Consider the following 25468-nt stretch of genomic DNA (forward strand, 5'->3'; position numbering starts at 1 on the left):
TATTGTACATGTTGTTTGTCATAATAAAAATCATAAAGACCTTCATTTTGAATCACTCTAAGCTTACTTGTATGTAACATGCAGGCATTACATGCCAAATTCATCTGTGAAAGAGCACCTACTACTGACCTTTGTAGAAACTAGACTACGGTTTCTGTTTTTGCGCCTGTAACCAGGTTCTAAAGTGCTCAATTTGTGCTGTGACGCTAGACCTGGCTGTGCCACCGGGGGCGCTGTACTGTTCAACACTTTTGTTGTAGTCCCACACTGAACGCACGTCCTTGTCAAACAAAGGGCTTGAGATAAAGAAACAAAATAATGAATAAAAAAACAACTATTTCATATACTGTTACATGTGCTTTTAGTTTGAATGTGATTGCCTACCTGACTGTTTGAAGGTCCTCTACAGTGAGTCGGGACAGATGGATGTTTTTACTTTCAGCAATATAAACAGCTTTCCCAGCACAACCGTGGGCCTCTCTGAAAGGCATCTTTGATATATATGTATATATATCAGATTTCATTCAGCTCTACAGACAGGCAAAATCTTAAAACTGCATGCTGATGGACTTACTCCTTTTCTGACCAGATGGTAAGCAAGATCAGTGGCCAGCATATCTGGGCTGAGGGCCCCTTCCATCACTACTTTGTTGACCTGAGGAACGGAAAAGTACAAGTGCTTAAGATCTAGCACTCGCCAATAAATAAAAGAAATTAAACAACAATTACTTAAATTGCTCACATTTTAGACTAACAATGAATAGCAGCATGCTCAAACACGTCTGCGTCTCTTTCTGCACTTCACCCACTTACTATTTAACTGAAGTTTTATAATCTATTGTTGTGTTATAACCTGTTTTTCACCTTTAGAGTTGAAATGACGCCTATTGCCACCTGCAGCACAGCTTGTACTGTATCGAATGTGTCGAACATGGCCTCCTTATCCTCCTGCAGTGACAAAACATATATTCAGAAAATGCTTAAAATGCTATAAAATAATCATATTTTCTGTCTGTCATGGACATACCTGTAGGTCTTTGTTGTATGAGCTGGGTAGGCCCTTGAGAGTCATTAGAAACCCTGCACACTGTATTACAATGAATTTTAAATTAGACAAAGCCTGAAGGTTTTTGATGTAAAAATTGTTATCTTACCCTATCTTACCTTTGTGCAGTATGATTAAGTATGGTGTTTATATTAATAAATATAAAAATATAAATAAATAAATAAAAAGTACATTTTTGTCATATTATTTTCCTTAAAATTAATCTAGGTATGCACTCATATGAAAATTCTGGTCAATAAGCGAACACTTTACTTTTTAATGCTACGGTGACATTAAAGTATTATACTACTTGTTTGTTAAGTATGTAAAATTGTATTTGTTGTATTAAATATAAATAATTATTAATAAAAAAATATTATTTTTATTTCAAATTATTTTTATTACTATTATTATTATTTTAAATCTTCTTTTAAATCTTTTTTCATTTTATATAAAACCGATATATTAAAATATTATACTGTTTTTTCTAGTTTTTTGTTGTTGTTGTTCAATTTTATAAAATATTTAAAATATTATTTTAAATATTTGTAATTTTTTTTCTTTATAATTAATCTAGGAATGGATGAAAATTCTGGCCAGTACGCAGATAAATATATCCATGTTATGGCCAATAACCAATAAATGGGCAATATTAAAATATATTATTTTGTCTGTTAGTATGTCAATTTATTAACTGATTTATTAATTAATTGTATTAAATATTTTTTTATATTATTTTATTCTTAATAGTGTGATATTATTAATATTATTATTATTTAAAATCTTGTTTTAATTTAAATAAAACTGATAACCAATAAACAGACAATACTAAAATATTATACTATTTTGTCTAAATAAATTAACTGTTTGTTAAATATTAATGAATAATATTTAACATATTATTTTACTTTTAATATTATAATATTTTTTTAGAAAATTCTAGCCAGTAAGATAATATTTAAGATAAATATTTTCATGTTATGACCAATAACCAATAAATGTTTTTTTTTTCTGTTTAGTATGTTAATTTGTATTAATTTTATTAAATAACATTTAAAATATTATGTTATGTTTAATACTTGGTTATTATTATTGTTGTTATTTTAAATCTTTAAAATCTTTTTACTATTTTATTATTATATATATTTTTTTAAATAAAACTGATAACCAATAAATAGAAAATATTAAAATATATTATTTTGTCTAAATAAATAAATATGTTGCTAATTTTATTTTAAAATATTTCAAATATTATTTTCCTCTTAATATTATAACTTTTCTTTAACAATCTAGGGATGATAAATATTTTTATCTTATGGCCAATAAACAATAATAAGCAATATTAAAATATTATACTATTTTATCTATTGAGTATGTTCGTATTAATTCTATTAAATAATATTTAAAATATAATTTTTAATACTATGAAAATTTTATTATTTTGAACAATTTAAATAAAACCGATAACCGATAAATAGACGATATTAAAACACTACACTATTTTGTATAAATAAATTAAAAATAAAACATTCAAAACTAAAGTCAATTTAAACTAAAGATGATCTAAACTTAAAAACAGAAGAAATAAACATGCACTATTAAATAGTCATTACCCAATAACTGATAACTATAATATTGTATAGCATTAAATTGACATTTCCCATAGATTGACCTTAATCATAAGGCTGATTATTTAAATTACGCAAGTATCTTTGTAGGCCAGTATTGGTGTCTCGGGTTGGCTTCATTACTCGGTGCTTTATCTTACTCTGCCAAACACTCGTCCTGCTTTGCTGCGGATGAGCTCCAGGCTGTCTGCGTTCTTCTTCTGAGGCATTAAACTGCTCCCAGTGCTGCTCTCACAAACATAAACACAACAGCTTTGATTAACAACTCACACTAGGCAACATACAAAGCAGAAGTGGATTGAATCCCACAGTATACATCAGCCAGCTCGTGTTCACAGTATCTGTGTCTCGAGGCTACTGTGTTGAGTGTCATCCACCAGTTAAGACAACACACTGAATTCTGCACTCCGTGGCAGATAGTCAGCTTTTCCGATGGTTGTTAATAAATAGGGAACAGTTATTGCTAACTAAACATTTACTATTTAACTAAGGTCAGTACCAGCTCTGCAACAACCAGTTTGTAGTTAATAAAGATAAACAAGTTAATGTTAACAGGCAGAACATTTCACAGACCATAAAGAATTATAGTATTAAACATTTATGTGTTTTAACAATGGAGAACGTGTGATGACGTAAGCAGGTACATGTGTACTCAGTTCAATGTGGACATTTCTTGGCAACTGTACTATAGAAGTCATTTGAATGACGTAATTTGCAAATCTGCCTAAAGCTCAAGCCAGCAGCTCCAGTAGTTTTACGATGGAAATGTGCGTGCGTGACAAGCGGTGTGAATATAATGCAGAACATGGTAGTAATGTAAGAAAAAATGCTGTTAACCCAAGGGCTTTGAATTAATGATTTGTCTGCTGTGACTTTATGACGTATTATGAGGCCCTCTAGAGTTCAAACCACTCTTATGTACATCAAGGCTTCATTTATTGGATTAAAAATACAGTAAAAACAGCAAAATTGTGAAATATTATTACAATTTACAATAACTGTTTTCTGTGTTAATATATTTAAAAATGTATTTTATTCCTGTGATAGCAAAGCTGAATTTTTAGCAGCCATTAACTTCAGTCTTCAGTGTCACATGATCCTTTAGAAATCATTCTAACATGCTGATTTGCTGCTCAAGAAACATTTTTAATTATTATCAATGATGAAAACAGTTGTGAATAGAGGTCGACCGATATTGATTTTACCGATACCGATAACTAGGTTGGACCAAACTGGCCGATACCGATTAATCACACTTTAACAAGGAAAAATACTTCTATTCTACAGCTTTTATCAGTCTTAATGTTACAAATGGACTCATATTGTAAAGTGTTGCCATTACATCAACAATCAAGCTAAAGATGGCCATCTTTAAATATCTACACAAAAGCCACAGTCTTGAAATTGCATACATATGGATATTGTGTACTTTCACAATTTAACTGCTTCTATTCTAGAACATTATATTCTATTATAAAACAATGGGTAAAAATGCAACGCAGCATCTAGAAGAACTCGCAGCTATCCGGTATCACACACACTGGATGCGTTGCGTTCAATTCGGGTGGCTACAAGACTTTATTTGATCACCAAACGGGCAAAAGTATACTGCTGTCCTTTCTCCACTAATGCAGCATCTAGTCAACAAATTCATTGCTTAGTAATGACATGAAAACATGCACTACAGTATACTGTACACACCGTTTTGTTGTTGATGTTTTAAATCCGCCTTTGAAGTGTCCGGCTCTGTGCAGCGCGCAGTCACGCATCTAAACAAACGGCACTTGCTGTCATTGATTTCTGTCACTAGAGGCCACTCTCATACTGTATAACAAAGACTATAGGGACTTTTCTGTATAATGATGACCTTCTCAGCTGCTCCAGCAATGGACCCAACCCAGAAAAAAAGTATCGGCATGGATTTTTGCCAATAACCGATAGTTCCGCCAATCAACTATCGGTGCCAATTAATCGGCAAAACCGATACATCGGTCGACCTCTAGTTGTGAAGGTTAATATTTTAGTGGAAATCATTCAATGCCCTGCTGAAAAATCCAGCATTGCTGGTCACCAGCATAAGGTATGTTTTGCATGCTGGGACCAGAATTGGATGCTGGTTACTGGTTTGCTGGATCCCAGCATGGGATGCTGGTTGCTGGTCCCCAGCACGGTAAGCAGGTGTGCTGGTGAACCAGCATAAGGTATGTTTTGTATGCTGGGAGCAGCTTGGGATGCTGGTGTGCTGGTGGACCAGCATTTGTTGTCTATTGGGTGCTGGTATGATCTCAGCAAGACCACTACAAAACTTGCATGTGTTACATATCACATGTCTTAGTGTGTGTTTGTAAACACAAAGACAATTTTCCAAATGAATTTAATTAAAGTTATTTAATGAAGAAAAACACATGTTGCTGGTTACATGTTTACACACTAAAATCCCCAGTGTTAAACAAACACTGCTCAGTTTTCATATGGTCCTAAAAGTAACACTGAATCAGTGTTATATTTAGTGAAATAAAGTAGATTCACTCTACAAGTGACGACTGAGCATTAGTGATTACACCTAGAAGAAACACAGAATCACAGAAGAAAGTGAAGAGATGAGCAGAAACACAACAACTATAACTGACTTACAGCCACACAGCCATATATGAAATTAATATTTCACCAGAGGATGATTAAACAACTCCAAAAACAGCATTACCTTTTTCACTTATTGCAAACAAGTTTGGCCTTATTTCTTTCATATGGTACATGTGTAAAGGTTACTGAAGTATGTCACCACTATGGTGATAAGTGTTCCCCCTTAGTTGGGCAGTTGGTCATTGACTTCGGTTGAATTCAGTAAACGTTTAATAATTTTCATATCTCTAAATGTTTTTGTTATGCAGTGTACAGGAGACCATTCCCTTTGAAACATTTTACCAGTTACAAGTGATATTATTAATAATGTAATCACTACTAAAGCAATTTTACTTTCAGTGAAGGAAGCAAAAGAAATTAAAAAGTTATCATATAATTTAATAAATTATATGTTTTAACCTTATATTGTTTTTACTTTGCATCATTAATGTGTGAAACAGAGAAATATGCAATCAAAAACTATGTTTGTCCCCTAAACACTGCTTGCATACAGACAGCTGGCCTACTGATACTAAACCCTGCAAGACCATGCTGGTGAACCAGCATCACCAGAACCATTTTGCTTGAGAACAGCATGAATATGCTGGTCCATCAGCTAGACCACCACTATACTAGTATAAATCACCCTGGACCAGCACTATACCAGCATTAACCAGCATAAAACAGCCTGGACCAACACTATATCAGCACTAACCAGCATAAACTTGCTTCTTGCGTCAGACCAAGGCTGCATCTTATTGCTAGTTTTACTTGATCTTAGTACTGCGTTCGACACTACAGATCATGACATACTCATAGAATGACTACAAAACTATGCGGGTATTCAAGGGCAGGCTTTAAGATGGTTTAAATCCTACCTGTCCGATCGCTACCACTTTGTTTATTTAAATGGGGAGTCATCTCAGTTATCACCAGTAAAATATGGAGTGCCACAAGGATCTGTCCTAGGCCCTCTGCTATTTTCAATATACGTGCTGCCCCTTGGTAATATTATTAGAAAACACAGGATTAGTTTCCATTGTTATGCTGATGATACTCAACTCTATATCTTACCATGACCAGATGAAATTTCTAAATTATCGAAGTTAACAGAGTGTGTTAAAAATGTAAAAGTTTGGATGACCAATAATTTTATCCTATTAAATTCAGAGAAGACAGAGATTTTACTTATTTGACCAAAAGACCATAAACAGAATCTCTTGGATTACAATTTGCAATTAGACGGATGTACTGTTACTTCCTCTACAGTCAAAAACTTGGGTGTTATATTAGACAGCATACTTCTCACATTGCAAAAACAGCATTCTTCCATCTTAGAAACATTGCCAAGCTACAAAATATGTTACGTGCTTCTGATGCAGAAAAGCTAGTTCATGCATTCCTGACCTCTAGACTGGACTATTGTAATGCACTGCTAGGTGGTTGTCCTGCATCTTCAATTAGCAAGCTACAGGTTGTCCAAAATGCAGCTGCTAGAGTCCTTACCAGGTCAAGAAAATATGATCATATTACCCATTCATCTCTGCCATATGTCACCACTAGTAAGACACTACTAAATATATTGTAAAAACGTCTAGGTTACGTACGTAACCCTCGTTCCCTGAAGGAGGGAACGGAGACGTTACATATGGGAACTCGCTTGAGTGACCACTCACCTCTGAGCTTTATAGAAAAGGCCAATGAAATTGGCGAGTGGAGTTTGCACGCAACGCCACTCCCCCGTACATACGGGTATATAAGATGGCGGCGTGCATCCACTCATTCAGGTTTTTGCTGAGGAGCCGAGCCGCAGCCCGGCGTCAGCGCAGCCTAGGGTTGTGGCAGGGGATGTAACGTCTCCGTTCCCTCCTTCAGGGAACGAGGGTTATGTACGTAACTTAGAAGTTCCCCTTCAGTCGTTTCACTACGACGTTACATATGGGAACAGACCCATGGAAAAGGCCACAACCCTAAGGCCACGTTACGCCTAAGCCTACGCTCCAACTTCTCTTGCAGAAAGGAAAGCACCACTGCAATCGGACATCTCTGTGGGTCCTCCCCACGGGAGGCACACCAGTCAACAAAGAGACCCCACCTCAGAGCATAGGCCTGCCTCATAGAAGGAGCTCTAGACTGAGTGATAGTTTCTATCACGGCCTGTGGAAGGCCGGAGAGGTCTACCGTGTCCCGTCCAGAAGCCACACATGCAGGTTCCATAGATCGGGACGCGGGTGCCAGATTGTGCCCATCCCCTGAGAAAGAAGGTCCTTCCTCAAGGGGATCTTCCAGGGAGGGGCTGTCGCGAGCAGCGTGAGGTCGACAAACCAGGTCTGGGTGGGCCAGTACGGCGCAACCAGCAGAACCTGCTCCCCATCCTCCCTGATCATGATGTGCAAGGACGCTCACTGGGGGAAAGGCGTACTTGGGCCCCGGAGGCCAGCTGTGTGCCAGTGCGTCCCTGCCGAGGGGAGCCTCACTGAGGGAGTAATAAAGCTGGCAGTGGGAGGATTCTGGGGAGGCAAACAGATCTATCTGGGCCTCTCCGAATCGACTCCAAATCAGCTGGACTGTCTGGGGGTGGAGTCGCCATTCTTCAGGGTGGGTGGGCTGCTGTGAGAGCTGATCGGCTGCACGGTTGAGCTCCCCTGGTATGTGAATGGCGCGCAGCGATTTCAGCCACGTCTGACTACACAGGAGCAGATGGTGGGCGAGTTGCGACATACGACGGGAGCGTAGACCACCTTGACGGTTGATGTACGCTACAGTCGCAGTGTTGTCTGTGCGGACAAGCACGTGCTTGTGGTGGAGCATCGGAAGAATGCGACGCAGCGCGAGAAGCACGGCTAGCAACTCCGGCCAATTGATGTGCCAAAGCAGTCGAGGTCCCGTCCAGGAGCCCGAGGCTGCTTGCCCGTTGCATACAGCACCCCAACCCGTGGTGGAGGCATCCGTGTGGACCACAACATGCCTGGAGACCTGTCCTAAGGGGACTCCGGCCCGTAGGAAGGCAGGATCTGACCACGGGCTGAATAAGCGGCGACACTGCGGGGAAACGCCAATCCGGAGTGTGCCACGGTGCCATGCCCATCTCGGGACTCGATCGTGTAGCCAGCGCTGAAGCGGTCTCATATGAAGCAGGCCGAGCGGCGTTACTGCAGCTGCGGCTGCCATATGCCCCAGGAGCCTCTGAAAAGTTTTGAGAGGGACCGCTGTCTTGTGTCTGAAAAGTTTCAGACAGTTCAGCACTGACTGCATGCGCTCGTTGGTGAGGCAGGCTGTCATGTTGACCGAGTCCAGCTCCATGCAGAGAAAAGAGATCCTCTGCACTGGGGAGAGTTTGCTCTTCTCTCGGTTGACCCGAAGGCCCAGATGGCTGAGGTGCCGGAGCACCAGGTCCCTGTGTTCGCACAACAAATCTCGCGAGTGAGCTATAATGAGCCAGTCGTCGAGATAGTTGAGGATGCGGACGCCCTTCCGCCATAGGGGGGTCAGGGCGCCCTCCGCGACCTTCGTAAAGACGCGGGGAGACAGGGACAGGCCAAATGGGAGCACCTTGTACTGATACGCTCGACCCTCGAAGGCAAACCGTAGGAAGGGTCTGTGTCGAGGCAATATCGAGACGTGAAAGTAGGCGTCCTTCAGGTCTATGGCTGCAAACCAATCCTGGTGTCGAATGCAAGAAAGAATGCGTTTCGAGGTGAGCATTTTGAACGGCAGCCTGAGAAGGGACCGATTCAAAACTCGAAGATCCAGGATTGGTCGTAACCCACCACTCTTCTTGGGCACGATGAAGTAGGGGCTGTAAAACCCCGACTTCATCTCGGCTGGAGGGACAGGCTCGATTGCGTCCTTCGCCAGTAAGACAGCAATCTCCGCACACAGGACAGAGGCATCCGTGTCCAAGCGGACAGAAGTGAAAAGGACGCCCCTGAACTTGGGCGGACGCCTGGCGAACTGTATCGCATAGCCGAGACGTACCGTCCGGATCAGCCACCGGGACGGGCTGGGAAGCTCTAGCCAGGCCCCCAGCCTGGCCGCAAGTGGGATCAACGGAGCGTTGACCGACGTGACCGCGGTGGGGCAGCCTGCAGGAAGGGGAAGGGGACTGATCCCAGAAGGATAAACGTCCTGGAGAAAAGTCTGGCTGCATTGGGCAGCACCTACCTTCTTCCCAGGTTCCTGTGCTGGCGAATGTGGGCTCCGAGTCCGAACCCGAGAAGGCATATCGTCACTCAGGAACAGATCCCGGGGCACTTGGCCCAGAGATGTGGAAAATGGCTCTTTCTGTGAGTGGGTGGGTACCGCCGACCAGTAGGTCGACGGCGGCTGAACACACAGAAGGTCCCGGCCCTCCTCCGGGAGTGGGGGCACAGATGTTATCGTCCCCCGAAGAGCAGCTTCCACCATCTCCGGGCTGCCCGTGTCAGGGGCGCTGCGCAGATCTGCGGGTCTTGGTGGCTGACCCCTGAGCAGCGGGCGGCGCCGCTCCCCTGCGGCGGCCATGACGTCTGGTGGCGAGGGCCGCATCATGGGCCTCAGCCGGAGATGGAGCAGGTTGTTCTTGCTTCTTGGGGGCCGCAGGGGGGCGCCCTCGGCGACGAGCAGGCTGAGGCTGGGCACCCGGGGACTTCCTGGGGGTCTCACGATGGGCCAAGATATGTTTGATCGCCTCAGTCTGCTTCTGGACTGCCGAGAACTGCTGGGCGAAGTCCTCGACAGTGTCGCTGAAAAGGCCGGCCTGGGAGACGGGAGCGTCGAGAAAGCGTGCTTTGTCAACATCTGCCATCTGCGGCAGGTTCAGCCAGAGATGGCGTTCCTGGACCACGAGCGTGGACATCACCTGACCAAGGGACCGCGCCGTGACTTTGGTCGCCCGGAGGGCGAAGTCAGTCGCCGCACGCAGCTCATGCATCACCTCTTGGTCAGGACTACCCTTGTGCAGCTGTTTTAGCGCCTTGGCCTGGTACACCTGCAGGGTGGCCATGGCGTGCAGGGCGGTGGCGGCCTGGGCCGCAGCACAGTAGGCTCTGCCGGTAAGAGCCAACGAGAGCCTACAGGCTTTGGATGGGAAGCGCGGAGGGCCCCGCCAGGTGGCGGCGTCTTGCGGGCATAAGTGCTCCGCAACCGTACGCTCAACCTGTGGGACCCCCGCGTAACCCTTGGCCGCCCCGCCATCAAGGGTAGCGAGGGCTGAGGAGGCCGAGTGCGAACGAGCCAAATAAGGGGCCCGCCACACCTTGACCAACCGATGACCTCGTCCCCAGAAACCAATCGTCCAGCCTCGAAGGATCGGGAGGAGGCACCTTCGGGACCTCCAGCCCGATCCCCTTGGCGGCCCAGAGAAGCATAGCCGACAGTTCGGCGTCCGCCTCGGACAGGGCAGCGACCGCGGAGGGGTGCTGCTCCACCGAAACGTCCGCCTCATCTGCCGACCGTTCCCCCTCTGATGCTGAGATAGACATCCTCTCCTCCGGGGGAGCACCGAAGGAGATGCTCGGCCCGCTTTTAGGCGGGGGAGCGGTCTGCTTGGGCATCACCACGGGACCACGCGGTGGAGCGGAAGCCCGCGGGGTTTTGCCCGGCGGAACATTCTGCACCGTCCCCTGGAGGTCCCCAGAGCGCCTCGCTATAGCAGCAGTAAAGCCTTTCTGGCTCGACGAACTGCCGCGGGAAGACGACGAGGGGAGCCGTCTCGCGAACGAGAGGCGGGACCTCAACGTGGCCATGGACATACGCTCGTAATGAGTGCATGAACCATCCACAAACGCTGCCTCAGCGTGCGCTCGGCCCAGTGAGACAGCGATCATGACCGTCATGAATGGAGGTGATGGAAACTACCGCACCCAGTAACGCACGGTCAGAAAGACATACCGGGAAATGCCTACGTAGGATCTCGTAGACCGCAGATGACGCAGGTTCGGGAGAGAGCGTACTCCGTCCAGGATTCTTCACTCTTTGTGAAATATAGCTCGTAGCGGTGAGGCTCCGAAGCGAAAATCTGAATGATTTCATTGGCCTTTTCTATAAAGCTCAGAGGTGATTGGTCACTCAAGCGAGTTCCCATATGTAACGTCGTAGTGAAACGACTGAAGGGGAACTTAAATTTTTTGTAGAGCTGCTTTGCAATGATTTGTATCGTGAAAACCAGTTGGTCCAGACTGGTCTATTCATTGAATTGAATTGAATAGACCAGTCTGGACCAACACTATACCAGCACTAACCAACCTGTACCAGCATTATACCAGCATAAACCAGTCTGGACCAGCTTGGAATCCATGCTGGTTTATGCTGGATTTTTCAGCAGGGTGATTTAGTTTTTTCAGGATTCTTTGATGAAATTGATGTTTGTTTGTTTGTTTTGCATGACAGTAATGGGATAGGAATTTGACCCAGAGCTTTTTTTGTCAACGGCACATGGATAGCCTGATGAAAACTGTGAGAGAATTTCAATCAATGTGAAATATTTTGATCATTACTGTCACTTCCTATTATGAATCATGTGCTGTCCTCACCTGTATGCATCAGTCAGAGTAATGAAGGAGAACTCCTTCGTACTGTATAAAATCAGATCCTCTGCCATCTTGCTGAGGTGTGTGAGACACATTGATCCCCAGAAGAGAAACTCAGCTGTCCAAAAACATACATCACATTCAGTTAAACAGGTCGTTCATCAAAAATGAAAATTCTGTGATCATTTACTCTCCCTCATGTTGATGTAAATCTGAATTGCTTTCTTTATTAACCATAAAAGAAGATATTTTGAAGAATGTTGGTAATTTTTTGGTTATCATAGTAATAGTTTTGGCTTCTTTTTAACGGCACATAAAAACCCATATTACTTCAGGGTCAATAAATGATGACAGAATTTTCATTTTTTGCATGTAAAATGTGAAGTTAATTATCATACTCTCAGATGATTTTTGCAGCATTTTCATACCTACCAACAAAATCCCTCTGTGCAGTAGCGTCCATGCTGTTAATGCTGATACTATCAAAATTTAGTTCTAGGAAGTGATTGGGGGGGTCAGACGAAAAAAAATTCAAATTGGTGACCAGTTTGACCTGTATACACATATTTTCAATACACAATATTTCAGTAACAATAAGGAACATATTTCACAAATCATTAAAGAACAAAAATTGACAGATGATGTACTCACCCCCTTGTCATCCAAGATGTTCATGTCTTTCTTTCGTCAGTCATAAAGAAATTATGTTTTTTGAGGAAAACATTTCAGCATTTTTCTCCATATAATGGACTTTTATGGTGCCCCGAGTTTGAACTTCCAAAACGCAGTTTAAATACGGCTTCAAGCGATCCCAAATGCGGTTGTAAACAATGCCAGCTGAGGAAGAAGGGTCTTATCTAGCAAAACGATTGGTTATTTTCATAAAAATAATACAATTTATATACTTTTTAATGTCAAATGCTCGTCTTGTCTTGCTTTGCTTGAACTGTTTTTGTTCCGGGTCATGACAGTTAGGGTATGTCGAAAAATTCCCATCTCATGTTCTCCCTCAACTTCAAAATCATCCTATATCGCTGTTTTACCTTTTTGGTTCAGGGTGTTTGATCTTCTTTGCATGTTCACTTTGCAAAGACTGGGTCGGTACTTCTGCAGCGATGTAGGATGATTCTGAAATGATTTTTGAAGTTGAGGGAGAAAATACGATTGGAGTTTTTCGACATACCCTAACTGTCTTGAGCCAGAATACACAGAGTTCAGGGAGAGCAAGACAAGATGAGTGTTTGTGATGTATTTAAATTGTATTTTTTTAATGAAAATAACCAATCGTTTTGCTAGATAAGACCCTTCTTCCTCAATTGGGATCATTTGAAGCCGCATTTAAACTGCATTTTGGAAGTTCAGAATCAGGGCACCATATCCTGAAATGTTTCCCTTAAAAAACATAAGTTCTTTACAGCTGAAGAAAGAAAGATATGAACATCTTGGATGACAAATGGGTTACATTATCTGTACATTTTTCTTCTGGAAGTGGACTTCTTTATCTATTTGCATGGGGAAACAAATAAACTTCACAGAAAAGCAAATTCGTAAAATATGTCAACCTTGACGAAGAAGTTCTCTGTCAATGTTGAAGGGATTCCCAGCAATGGCTCCACTGCAAGGCAAATAAATACATATTGTATGTCAGCGTATCTCAAAATATAATAAAAAAGTGTGTGCAGTATCCTTCAAAAGTTAGGGTCAGTAAAATTAAAACTATTATTTAGACAGGATGCATTAAAAAAGGACAATGAAGACATCTATAATGATGAATTACCAAAAATTTGTATTTCAAATAAATGCTGTTATTTTGAACTTTCTGTCATTAAATAATCCAGAAAAAAAATGTATCACAGCTTCCACAAAAATATTAAGCAGCACAACACTGAAAATAATAAGAAATATTTCTTGAGCAGCAAATCAGTATATTAGATTTCTGATTTCTGTTTGATGCTGAAGACTGAAGTAATTATGCTGAAAATTCAGCTTTGCTGTCACAGGAATGAATTACATTTTAAAATATATTCAAACAGAAAATAGTTATTTTAAATTGTACAGTTATTTCAAAATATTACTGTTTTATTGTATTTCTAGTAAAATAAACTCAACACTTCAACGGGCATCACAGAATTCTTTAAAAAAATATCTCAGTATTGTATGTACACAAAACTAACCTTCCTAGAGGCAGCACATTGACACGTTTCCTGATGTCATTCAACCGTTCAACATCTCTGCTTATTGCTGATGCATAACTGTGAGAAACAATGAATGTTGAATAATTGTGACCAGGCATATGTACCAACAGGATGAAGTTCATATATACAAGGTCACAACAACTGACACTTTGCTTTGAGTAAAATATAATTAAGACAGAATACTTGTACTGAACTGTACCTGAGAATCCAGTGACTCCATCTGATTGGTTGGGCCCTCTGCATGTGAGTGTATCCAGGGCACAGGATTTCAATCTCTCTGGATGGACAAAAAAGAATAGTATGGAATGTGTGTTTGGCAACTGTACATTAGTCAGATCTCTACACGATAATTGAGCATTCTTACGCTGCAGCTCTTTCCACCATAGTGCTGACAAGCTGCAAAGCTAGTTCTTTCAGAGTTGTAATAGCGTCACGCAGCCAGAGGCGCATATCCGTTGCAACCTATCCAACAAAATTAATGAGTTCAGTCAAAAGCCTGTATGCTTGTAAATATCATGTGACAAATCACTAAATTTAAACCTGATCATTTCTGCTCCTCCCTGTGTGAAGCTTTCCAGCTGGATCACCAATAAATTCCTTTAAAAGAAGACATGAACATAGACTAAATTTTGGTTCCTGTAATATTTTTATTCCATAAAAGTAAATGATAGAACAATGAGAAAAGTGTTTTCTTTTGACCTTCAGCCTGCGTTCATTGGCTGTGTGGATATCCTCATCTCCTGGTTTGATCTTGAACTCCCCTTTGGACCATTCATCAAAAACCTGTTAAAGATATTTTTAAAGACCTCACTTATTTATAATGTGACAATGAATCAAAATGTCTGAGATCAGGGTTGTTTTTATTAATGCTGGGATTAATCGCATCCAAGATAAAAGTTTCTGTGTACATAATATATGTGTGTGTGCTATGTATATTTATCATGTATATATAAAAACACACACATGCATGTATGTATTTAAGAAAAATATAATAAAAATATAAATATAACATAATTATAATGTAAATTATATGAATATAAATATATACATGAAAATACATGTAAATATTTTCAAAATATATACTGTATGTGTCTGTCTTTATATATACATAATAAATATACACAGTACACACACACACACACACACACACACACACACACACACATATATATATATATATATATATATACACACAATAAAAATCTTTATTCTGGATCCAATTAATCGTGATTAATCATTTGAACAGCAGTAGTTATTATATAAAGCTAAAACCATAAAAAACTAAAAATAAAACTGAAACCTAATTTAAACGAAAACTTGAAGATTTTTATTTAGTCTAAGTTTATACTAAAATGGTAATAAAACAACTAAAACTGAAGACAAAAAAAATCAATAAACTATATACACACACTAAGAAATGACACAAAAAAAATCACTAAACTTTAACAAATTAAAATAAATATAAAATATATATATATATATAATCATATATCATAATATATATATATATATATATAATATATTATTATTATAATATATAATAAATATATATATATATATATATATATATATATATAATAACAACATATATAAAATATTAAAATCTAATTCAAAATATTTATAAACACTATAATATCTCAATGATACTAAAATAACACTTAAGTAACAATAAGGTATATATTAATAGTTTAATTATAAAAAATTGTGTTTTCTCTGGTAGATGTTTGTTGGTTTTAAATACATTATTAGAATAATGAACGTTTTTGTGAATTGTATCCTCCAATCTAAAATTCTAAAATCATCTTGTATTGTAATGGCTGCTGGGTACTTTTTATTTTTATTTATTTATTTTTTAATTGAAGTTGACTGTCAGTATCAACTTTTAACCATAAAATGTATATATTATGTTATATTATACTATAATGTTATATACTATTCTATTCAATTATACAATGATAGATTTATTTACTTAACATGCCACTAAAATGCTGTCATAATATAGAGATAAAAACAATATAGACTATCTAAATGGTTAATCTATACTCTCAGAACAAAAACAGATTACATTTTATTTTGGTACGTTGTCACATATTATGTGTTTCAGATTTATACATTAAACTATTTGAGTTAATGAGTTAATATTTTTGTACCTTCTGATGTTTCATAACTGTTTTACTATTTAAATTGCGGGCCATGGTCAATGCTTGGTGAATGTTTGTCTTTTTTCTTGGTCAATAACTGAAATTCAAATACTCAAGTGTGAAAACTAGCCCCAGTCTCTTTTATTTGGCCTACTGTATATGTTGTCAGAATATCACATGTTGAATGGCAGTTATTTAAGTTTACAAAAGGCATCATCAGCACTGTCACATGTCTCTTGTAATTGTGTAAAAGGATGTGTCTGTGTCAGGGCATATTTTTTGTCTGTTATGTATTAAGGGGGAATGGACTATGATACAGTATCCTGCTAAATATTTACAAAGCAGCATCATACATAGTTCGAGGGTAAAAAAAACTAACAATCAAACAAAAAAAGTTCATGAGAAACATGACACCGTAAAAGAACACACGTGTAACCTGTAAGGTAATGTAGTGGTTTATCTTTAAATTACCTTGTCAAGTCCTGTGACGATCTGTTTCATCTCGTTTTGCGTGACCAGACCTGCTTTTTGCAAAGCTTTGACATATGCTTTACTCCCCTTAATATCAGCCTCCCACATGCGCCGGTCGTACGCGATAGACGCGTTGAACTTTTCCATTATAGGGTCGGTGTTTCCCACAAAGCGACCACCCCATAGTTTGTTTCCCTGTTTAACACAAAATAATAAAAAAAAAAAAAACATTTCGGTAAATCACGGCTCGCTGTTTCTGAGAGGTTTAGAAAGCATATGACACACACACACTCACAAAATCCCCACAAAATCTGAATGACTTTAGAAAGATGAGCGATATTTACCTCTGCACTTGCCATTGAAAGTCTCAAGCAGTCTTTATGTGCGATGAGCAAACCGAAAAGTAAAGCTTGTGATGAAAAAAGAAACAGGAAATGTCGGACAATTAAATGGCAAAATCAGTTCCAGTTGATTTCACCGACACATAAGAATGAATAACTGTAAGCCGCTGCACATCCAGTAGCGTGACCTGTATTTCCTCTTCGTTTATTTTGGGAACGCGAAAGACCGCCCACAATATGCTAATTAGGTGCTCGGGAACCAACCGAAATCTAAAGCGCCGTTTTTCAGGAGCTGCCATTCATTTTAGAGAACAAACCACCTCAAATACCCAAGCCTAGCTACGCTTGCAGTTACTGTTTTGACTGGTGGATGGCGCTATGTGCTTTTGTTATTAAACCGAGCAGTTACAGTAGCTCGTTTTGTAACATTTTCTTTGAAACTATTAATCATTTATGTCACAAATATTTTATAAAGAACTCAATAATTAAAAAAAAAACAAAAAACGATGATTTCTGTTAGCTGATATCATGGTAAAATTCATTTTTAAATTTATGTTTGATTTGATTTAAAGTTAGTCTTAAAATATATTTGGAAAAAAATAGAAAAAAAGTATAAATTTAAAAGCAATAAATACATAAATAAATATACAGCTGTTTAATAATTACAAGTGGTTAATGTAAAAGCCTTTTCTCTTTTTTCTTATTTATTTATTTAATTAACAATGAAACATTTCTGTAAATGCACCAGAATTTTGTACTTGCAGAATTTTGAACTGCTTGCACTATGTATAATCCTTTTCCATTTTTAACTGTCTTAAATTTTATTTTAAATCAATTTTTAAATCATTTTAAAAGTTTTATTTATTTTTATTTTGTTTGTTTTATTGCTGTGATTATTGTTTTTATGATTATTTTACTGCCTCTTTGTGAATTATTGTTTTTATGATTATTTTTATGATTATTCTACTTCCTTTTATGTAAAGCACTTTGAATTACATTTGTGTATGAAATGTGCTATATAAATAAACTTGCCTTGCCTTGCCAGAATTAGCCAAAGGCTATTTTTCAAGTTACAATAGCTCATGTACTTCCCTTTTATTTATGTATTTTTGGAGCATAGTTTTGTAGTATAGATAATTTCTATCTGAAATTATTGTTTTCTGTTTGATGGTTTGTTTGTTTTTTTTTTTTTTTTTTTTGTTTGTTTTTTTTCATAATACTGTAGCAATGATATATAACTTTTTAAGCTTTTATTTAACATTTTATTCGGTATTTTAATATAGTAATACATCCACAACAATACCGTTCAATATCGTGATTTATTGATAGGTTTAAATCTTCAGATTTTTTGTGGGATTTATAAAAGTTATATTCTTTATTAACATCCCGTCTATATTATTTAAAATTGTTTATAAAATATTTGTGAACAACAATATTTACATGAATATCTAACTAATTTGAACATGAAAACGGGGTGGGAACGTTTAACAGACAGCTTCGTTTTCTCACCGGACCGTTGTTAGTAGTCGAACCAACAAGGCAAGCAGAATGGAAGTGTAAGCGGTCTAATTTACCTTTATATTTTTACAGTCAAATTCAAACCATATAATAATAATCTTTTGGTGAAAATAGTCCCAAAAGGGCGTTCTTATTAAAAAGACAATTTTCCAAGTTTAACGTACAATAAAATGACGAGAATATGCGGCTCACGTGGTTTCTCTTGCATATTAATTATTTGATGATGATACCCTAACATTACACATATGATGTAGTTTTAGCCATAAAGCTCAGATAAAATTGATGATGAGCTGATCTAAGTAGTGGATCTGTTTAAAACAATATGTACTTACCAACAGTTGATGAAAGATATCTTGCGTGTAAAGATGATGTATTATCTTCAGAATACATGTTGGTCGTAATTGTTTAATATCGAGATAGATTTGGGAAATTTAAAACAAGAAGTAAACATAAAAGGGAAGTAAAGCACGTTTGGTTATATGACTTGGAAAGCAGTACACACTGCAAGCTACTAAAAAGGAGGAATATTAATATTCTCATTTATTAAAATTAATGTTGTAACACCTTGACTAAAGGTCCCTTTGATAAATGGTGTCCACCAAAAACAGCCCGGTTCCTGTCACCATATGAGCTCTCCAAATAGTGACAGATTCAAATAAATAATTACTGTTTATTAACATTTTTTTAATATACAGATAATGCCTTTCGTTTTGGGCTTCCCATTGATCTGACACACACAAATTGCAAATGCCTAAAATGTTGCCAGGTCTATTATAGTGTCTTTTAAAATACAGTTTTAGTTCATTCTAATTTTTAACATTTTGTTTTGAAGGAGAGATGCCAATGCTGCTATGCTAAGCAATTTTGAGGTCAGTATGTATTTTGCACCTTTTTAGCTTAATTTTGGATCTGTTTGTGTGTTATACAATTCTAAGTGTGTGTTATCAAAAAATGCCTGTTGTAAATGTCAAGTAAAACCTTTGTTGTTCAGTTTATTCATGACTATACAAGTGCTCTATGCTCCACCAGGTCTATCAGTTGCTGACAGACCTAAAAGAAAAAAGAAAGGAGATGGTTAAAAATAAGCACAGTGCCGGGCAGCAGAATCTCAACACCATCATGTATGAGGTGCTTGTTTTTGATGTGATTTGAAACATCTTTTAAACAAAGATGATGTAAATTTTTCTGTCTATGAAAGATTGTTTTTCTTTCTAACCTTCAGACAGGGTTGCTCAGTCATGCCCTTTAACATTTGCTGTCTCTGCCTCAGTAGACCCTGAAGTACCTCTCCAAAACGCCGTGTGCTCATCAGAATCCAGACACTGTGAAGGAGTTCCTCACTGCTATGCTGCCTCACAAGCTCACTAAGTGAGTTACAGAAAACATTCTTTTTTTGTTCCTTATTTTGCACCGAAATGCCTTGTTTTATTGTGGAAAACACTAATGTAGATCTGTCACAAACAGTATGACACAAAATACAGTGTATTACAACCACTTTGTAATTCTTAGTTCAAGATGTATCATTGTGAAGTTTTGTGTCATGTGATGTTGCTGATGTTGTTGAGTCTAGTATTAATTCAACCTGTTTTTAGACTTCGACCAAAGTTGACAGACTGCTGGTTCTTTTTTTCTGTTCCTCTTTAAAGAGCAGAGAAGTTGCAGCTCCTTAACCACAGACCTCAGACTGCTGTTGAAATCCAGCTGGTGAAACACTTTTCATACCTTTTTTTGACACAATTTCTTCTTGTTTACATCTTTGTCCATTTTGTACAGAGTACTAAGAATGTTATACTGCCATTTAAGAGTTTGGGTCAGTAATTCTTTTAAAATTCAGTAATGATGCATAACTTGATCAAAAGTGACAGTAAAGACATTTATAATGTAACAAAACTATTGTTAATTTAATCTCTGTTTATCAAAGAATCCTGAAAAAAATGTATCCCAGTTTCCACAAAAAACAATAAAGGAGAACTCCACTTCCAGAACAACAATTTAAAAATAATTTACTCACTCCCTTGTCACCCAAGATGTTCATGTCTTTCTGTCTTAAGTCGTGAAGAAATTATGTTTTTTGAGGAAAGCATTTCGGGATTTTTCTCCATATATTGGACTTCATTGGTGCCCCGATTTTGAACTTCCAAAATGTAGTTTAAATGCATTTTTTTCAGAAAATAACTATTTGTATACTTTTTAAGCACAAAAGCACAAGGATGCGCATCCACGATGCTACGAATTAGTAATGGGTCGTTCTTTAATCTTTAATGTCACTCAGGAAGAACAAGTCGTTTTGGGGAGTGATTTGTTCAGTCGCGCATGCGCAACATCCTATTAGATTCTGTACTGGAATTAGTTCACCTGTTTGGAGTCTTCGGTTTTTTCCAGTCATTCGTTCATCTTATGGGGCTGTCACGTGATGAACGAACGACTCAAACCCGAAAACTTGTCAGATAAGTGGTGAGGTGAGCTAATCATAGACTAAAGACCCAGGTAAACAATGAATTCATCTTTTCTGTTTCTTATAGCATTATAGTTTTGTCTTGTTTGTAGTGTGATCAGAGTTTGTGTAAGCAGTAGATGTGTTAGGGAAGTAACACGTAACGTTTTAATTATATTTTGCTAAAATGAACTAAACAAATTCGTTCATTTTGCTGAACGAGACTCAAAGGTCCAAGTCGGTAAAATGATCCGAACTTCCCATCACTACTATGAATCACGTGTAAGCTCATCATCTGTGTACTAAGTTTGGCGAAAAACTCTTATTTATCTTATCTTATTTTCTCCTACAACTTGAGAGGAGGACATCGTTGTACGTTTTTGTTTGTAAACAGCGTTTACAAAGTTATTTGCACTTTCTTAGTCTTTGCGCGTTCGCTTTGTAAACACTGGGTCTGTAGTTCCGTGACCTTTCGACATGAATCAATAGTACGTAGCATCGTGAACGCGCATCCCAGAGCCTGCGCTACACAAGCGTTTGTGCCTAAAAAGTTTTAAAAATTTTATTTAACGAAAAAAAAAAAAAAAAATGACCGATCATTTCGCTAGATAAGACCCTTCTTCATTGGCTGGGATCATTTAGAGCCCTTTGAAGCCGCATTTAAACTACATTTTGGAAGTTCAAAATCGGGGCACCAATGAAGTCCATTACATGGAGAAAAATCCTGAAATGCTTTCTTCAAAAACCATAATTTCTTCACAACTGAAGACAGAAAGACATGAAAGGAGTTCTCCTTTAAGCAGCACAAACTGTTTTCAACATTAATAATATTGTTTCTTAAGCAATAAATTAGCATATTACAGGAATAAATTGTACTTTGAAATATATTAAAATAGAAAATAGTTATTTCAAATAGTATATCTCAATATTACTGTTTTTACTGTATTTGTGAATAAATAATTACAGCTTTGGTAAGCATAAAATACATAAATTATAAAAACATACATCAAGAAAATAAGGTTTTATATTTTGTAATATTTTTTTATTTTTAAATATTCAAACCCCAACACTTTAAATGGTAGTGTATAATGTAGAAAATTTCTTTTTCTCAAAGAAATCTCTTGGGTCAAGAAGTTCCAGACTTTATTGGTCTAGACAACAAAGCCAAAATGTCGGCATAACATCTAACTATCTCTGCAGCTCAGATCATTTTCAACCAATGATCTCATTATGGGTGTTAACCACCTTTTGTCTTTTTGGAATCTCCACAATACTCTCTCCACAGTTATTTCTTCATTCTGCTAGCTTGTTTGTAATGGTGACATCTTGCCAGTCAGCTTATTTTATCAAAGTAATGTTCTCAGCAAAAATACACTCATATCTTTATGCAATCTGAGAGATTGGTACATGTATAGACACTGAGCAACAGTGTCTTACAACATTCTAGTTTGGCCTACAGCAGCTTTGTTATGTTATATGTGAATGATAATTAAAAAATGCACCATAAAAAACAAATTCAGATTGCTGGTTAGAAATTAGACTTTAAAGGAGTAGTTCACTTCCAGAACAACATTGTACAGATAATCAGTGTTGGGAAGGTTACTTTGGAACTGTAATAAGTTACAGATTACAATTTACTCTATTAAAAATGTAATAAGTAGTTGCTTTATTAAAGTAATGTAACTTATTACATTTGATTACGTTTCTAAATTTCTAATATTTTTAACTGCTCAAAAATCATTTTGAAACATTTAAATCAGGCAGAGTTAAATTTAACCTGACTTTCAAAATCCTTTATCACTTGAATTAAGATTATAATAAGGGATAATATACATCTTTATTTATCCCACTTCATTATCCCACTTATTACACAGCTGCTTGCCACAAAAGTAAATAATTAGACACAAAACACTGATCTGAGTTGAAATATTTGAATGCAAAGCTTCCATGAAGAAATCAGTTGCTAGTAAGCACCATGTTCAAACTAGACAGACATTTATGGGATACAGTGCAGTCATACCGTTTTTTTTTTTTTTTTTTTTTTTTTGCACAACATTTGACCACATACATAATTTAGTACTAGTACTTACAGTACTAGTTTGTTAGTTTATAATCTTATTATAAAACAAAATGGCAGCAGCTGTGTTTGTATGAAACAATAGAGTGAGTCCACGATACCAGGATGTCGGAATAAAGAAATTGTACACATAATATTGAATTGAGTTTTAGTATTTTATTAGCTAACCAAACGCAAAGCTTCCAACAAGAAAAACTATCAAGCCTATAGCGCCGATGTACGTTGCACGGATGAGTTTGTTATTAGCTTTTACCAGTTGTTATTGGGGAATAACATACCTTGGAATGTCATGACTGACCAATCAGAATGAAGCTTTCCATAGAGCCGTGTAATAATTTAATTTAAAGCACAGCCACCACAAATTCAGAATTAACACCACTTATTTACATTGAGATCATTTTGAGGTTGAATACAGATTTAAAATCATAACAAGAAATTGTTTAATAGCTATGATACTGGTTTTGAAAGCAAATGTTTGCATAGATATGATAGGAAAGACAGGCATCTAACAATGCCTTGGAAAAAACAATTTATCTTATAAAGTATATATTATATATAATAAACTATATGCATAAACCCAAATAGGAAATAAAACAGTTATCGAATAAGCTTGTGTCTTAGTCTGTGTCCTAAACTCCTGAAACATTGGTGTCTCATTTTAGAGCAGTCAATGCAATTTATGAAAGAAGTCAATTAAAATATGGGTGTGTGAGAAAAAATTCATATGTAACCCCCTTTGTAATCAATAATATTTTCAAAAGTAACAAAGTAACTGTAATTTAATTACACATTTTTTCTGTAACCAATTACAATTATGTTTATTTTGTTACATGCAACTAGTTACTCCCCAACATTGCAGATAATATACTCACCTGCTTGTCATCCAAGATGTTCATGTCTTTCTTTCTTCAGTCATAAAGAAATTGTTTTTGAGGAAAACATTTCAGGATTTGAAATGGATGAAGGGTCTTATCTAGTGAAACGATCGGTTATTAATACAAAAATAATACAATTTATATACTTTTAATGTCAAAACGCTCATCTTGTCTTGCTCTTCCTGAACTCTGTGTATTCTGGCTCAAGACAGTTAGGGTATGTCGAAAAACTCTGATCGTATTTTCTCCCTCAACTTCAAAATTGTCCCATATCGCTGTTTTACCTTTTTTATGTTTAATCTTCTTTGCATGTTCACTTTGCAAAGACTGGGTCGAAACTTCTGCAGCCATGTAGGATGATTTTGAAATGATTGTTGAAGTTGAGTCTTTCGACATACCCGAACTGTCTTGAGCCAGAATACACAGTGTGCAAAATGAAAGTAGTAAATGTGAAAATATTTTCAGATAAACAAAATATATACTTGACAGAAAAAATGTATATAATAGAATATTAAGAATATTATTATAAGGAAAAAATGTATCAATTTGGTACCTTAAAGACCCAGGCTTTATCTGCACACCTGTAATAAGCTAGTGGAAGAAATTGGTGAGAAAAAGGATAGTTTTCTGAATGGCCAGCGCTGGATGATGCATGTATAACCTATACATGAACTTACCTTACAGATGGTAGAAGAGAGTGAGGAAAGACTGACAGAAGAACAGATCGATGAACTTATACAGAAAGTCACGGATGTCCTGCCTGGTGACCCTCAGAAGGAAGGCGAAGCATCTGCTGACCCTGAGATGGAGACAGACCAGTAGCATCAGCCCTGGAAACTCCAATTATATCTGTGTGTGTGTGTGTTTTCATTTTTAAAAAAACATTTTTTTTATTTGACTTCAGATTTGTTAACAGTGCTTTTCATCTTAAGTGATGTCTAAGAAAAGTGTTAAAACATATATTTATTTTTCCTGATGTATATATTGTACAAGCACATAATAAAGAAATACCATATATGGTTTTGTTGACTTTTTAGACCCATTTGTAGGAGTTGCATTGATCTTTGCTTACGAGAAGGATACAATGTTTTGAATTCAAGACGATCTCACTTCCCCTTTGGCATCCTTCCTGTATTGCTCCTCTTTATTTTGGCACGTGATCTTACCGCATAATCAGTGATCATTTTAAGGTTCGATTTTGGAGAGCTTGAGCAAAGTAAACCTGGTCGTTAAGGTGTTAATTATGGGCATTTATCATTTGTCAAACTGTCTCTACTGACCAAACTTATGAATATGCGAAGTCAGTACTATGACTATGATCTTGTAATAAATAAAGTTTACGAGACTTTATCAATAAAGTAGCTCAATGTGAATTTATTTGTAACGTTGTAAATGGACGCTCTTCTCATATTTCAGCCTTGCACAAAACGAAAACTGAGGTTTCAGGTTATTCTTTGTTTATCATAACATGATTTTATTAATTAAAAATGTATTTTCACAGACAGTTATTCTGAGGAGAATAGAGACCGATTATATATGCTGCATGAGTTTAATTTATGACAGCAATGCATGTCATAAAGAGAAAACCAATGAAAACCAGGTGATTGGCAAT

At 37.4% G+C, this 25468-nt stretch overlaps 2 protein-coding genes across 2 annotated transcripts; one reads left to right on the forward strand and one right to left on the reverse strand.

The window, feature by feature from the left end:
- Positions 1-18: 18 nt before the first annotated feature.
- On the reverse strand, positions 19-17204 carry asl (argininosuccinate lyase). The gene is made up of 16 exons (XM_051093881.1): positions 16956-17204; positions 16612-16806; positions 14699-14782; positions 14540-14596; positions 14364-14461; positions 14199-14276; positions 13979-14056; positions 13367-13419; positions 12237-12299; positions 11808-11922; positions 2814-2898; positions 1028-1087; positions 865-948; positions 575-655; positions 385-491; positions 19-296 (listed from the first exon to the last, which is right to left on the reverse strand). The coding sequence occupies exons 1-16, from the start codon at positions 16968-16970 to the stop codon at positions 146-148; spliced, it is 1404 nt and encodes a 467-aa protein (XP_050949838.1). The 5' UTR covers positions 16971-17204; the 3' UTR covers positions 19-145.
- Positions 17205-18429: 1225 nt separating this feature from the next.
- Positions 18430-25222, forward strand: crcp (calcitonin gene-related peptide-receptor component protein). The gene is made up of 6 exons (XM_051092238.1): positions 18430-18508; positions 19303-19339; positions 19500-19598; positions 19744-19838; positions 20117-20174; positions 24541-25222. Exons 1-6 carry the CDS (start codon positions 18501-18503, stop codon positions 24676-24678), a joined length of 435 nt encoding a protein of 144 aa, XP_050948195.1. The 5' UTR covers positions 18430-18500; the 3' UTR covers positions 24679-25222.
- Positions 25223-25468: the final 246 nt, after the last annotated feature.

The sequence above is a fragment of the Labeo rohita genome, chromosome 21 (assembly GCF_022985175.1).
Source record: "Labeo rohita strain BAU-BD-2019 chromosome 21, IGBB_LRoh.1.0, whole genome shotgun sequence".
NCBI classification, from domain to species: domain Eukaryota; kingdom Metazoa; phylum Chordata; class Actinopteri; order Cypriniformes; family Cyprinidae; genus Labeo; species Labeo rohita.

Bases quoted from the DNA above. Each gene is read 5' to 3' on its own strand.
- asl (XM_051093881.1), bottom strand. The intron at 11,923-12,236 runs GTAGGTATGAAA...GTTTTTGGACAG, and splicing joins TGCACAGAGGGATTTTGTTG to CTGAGTTTCTCTTCTGGGGA. The intron at 297-384 runs GTAGGCAATCAC...CTTTATCTCAAG, and splicing joins GAGGACCTTCAAACAGTCAG to CCCTTTGTTTGACAAGGACG.
- crcp (XM_051092238.1), top strand. The intron at 19,839-20,116 runs GTGAGTTACAGA...TCCTCTTTAAAG, and splicing joins CTGCCTCACAAGCTCACTAA to AGCAGAGAAGTTGCAGCTCC. The intron at 20,175-24,540 runs GTGAAACACTTT...CTTACCTTACAG, and splicing joins CTGCTGTTGAAATCCAGCTG to ATGGTAGAAGAGAGTGAGGA.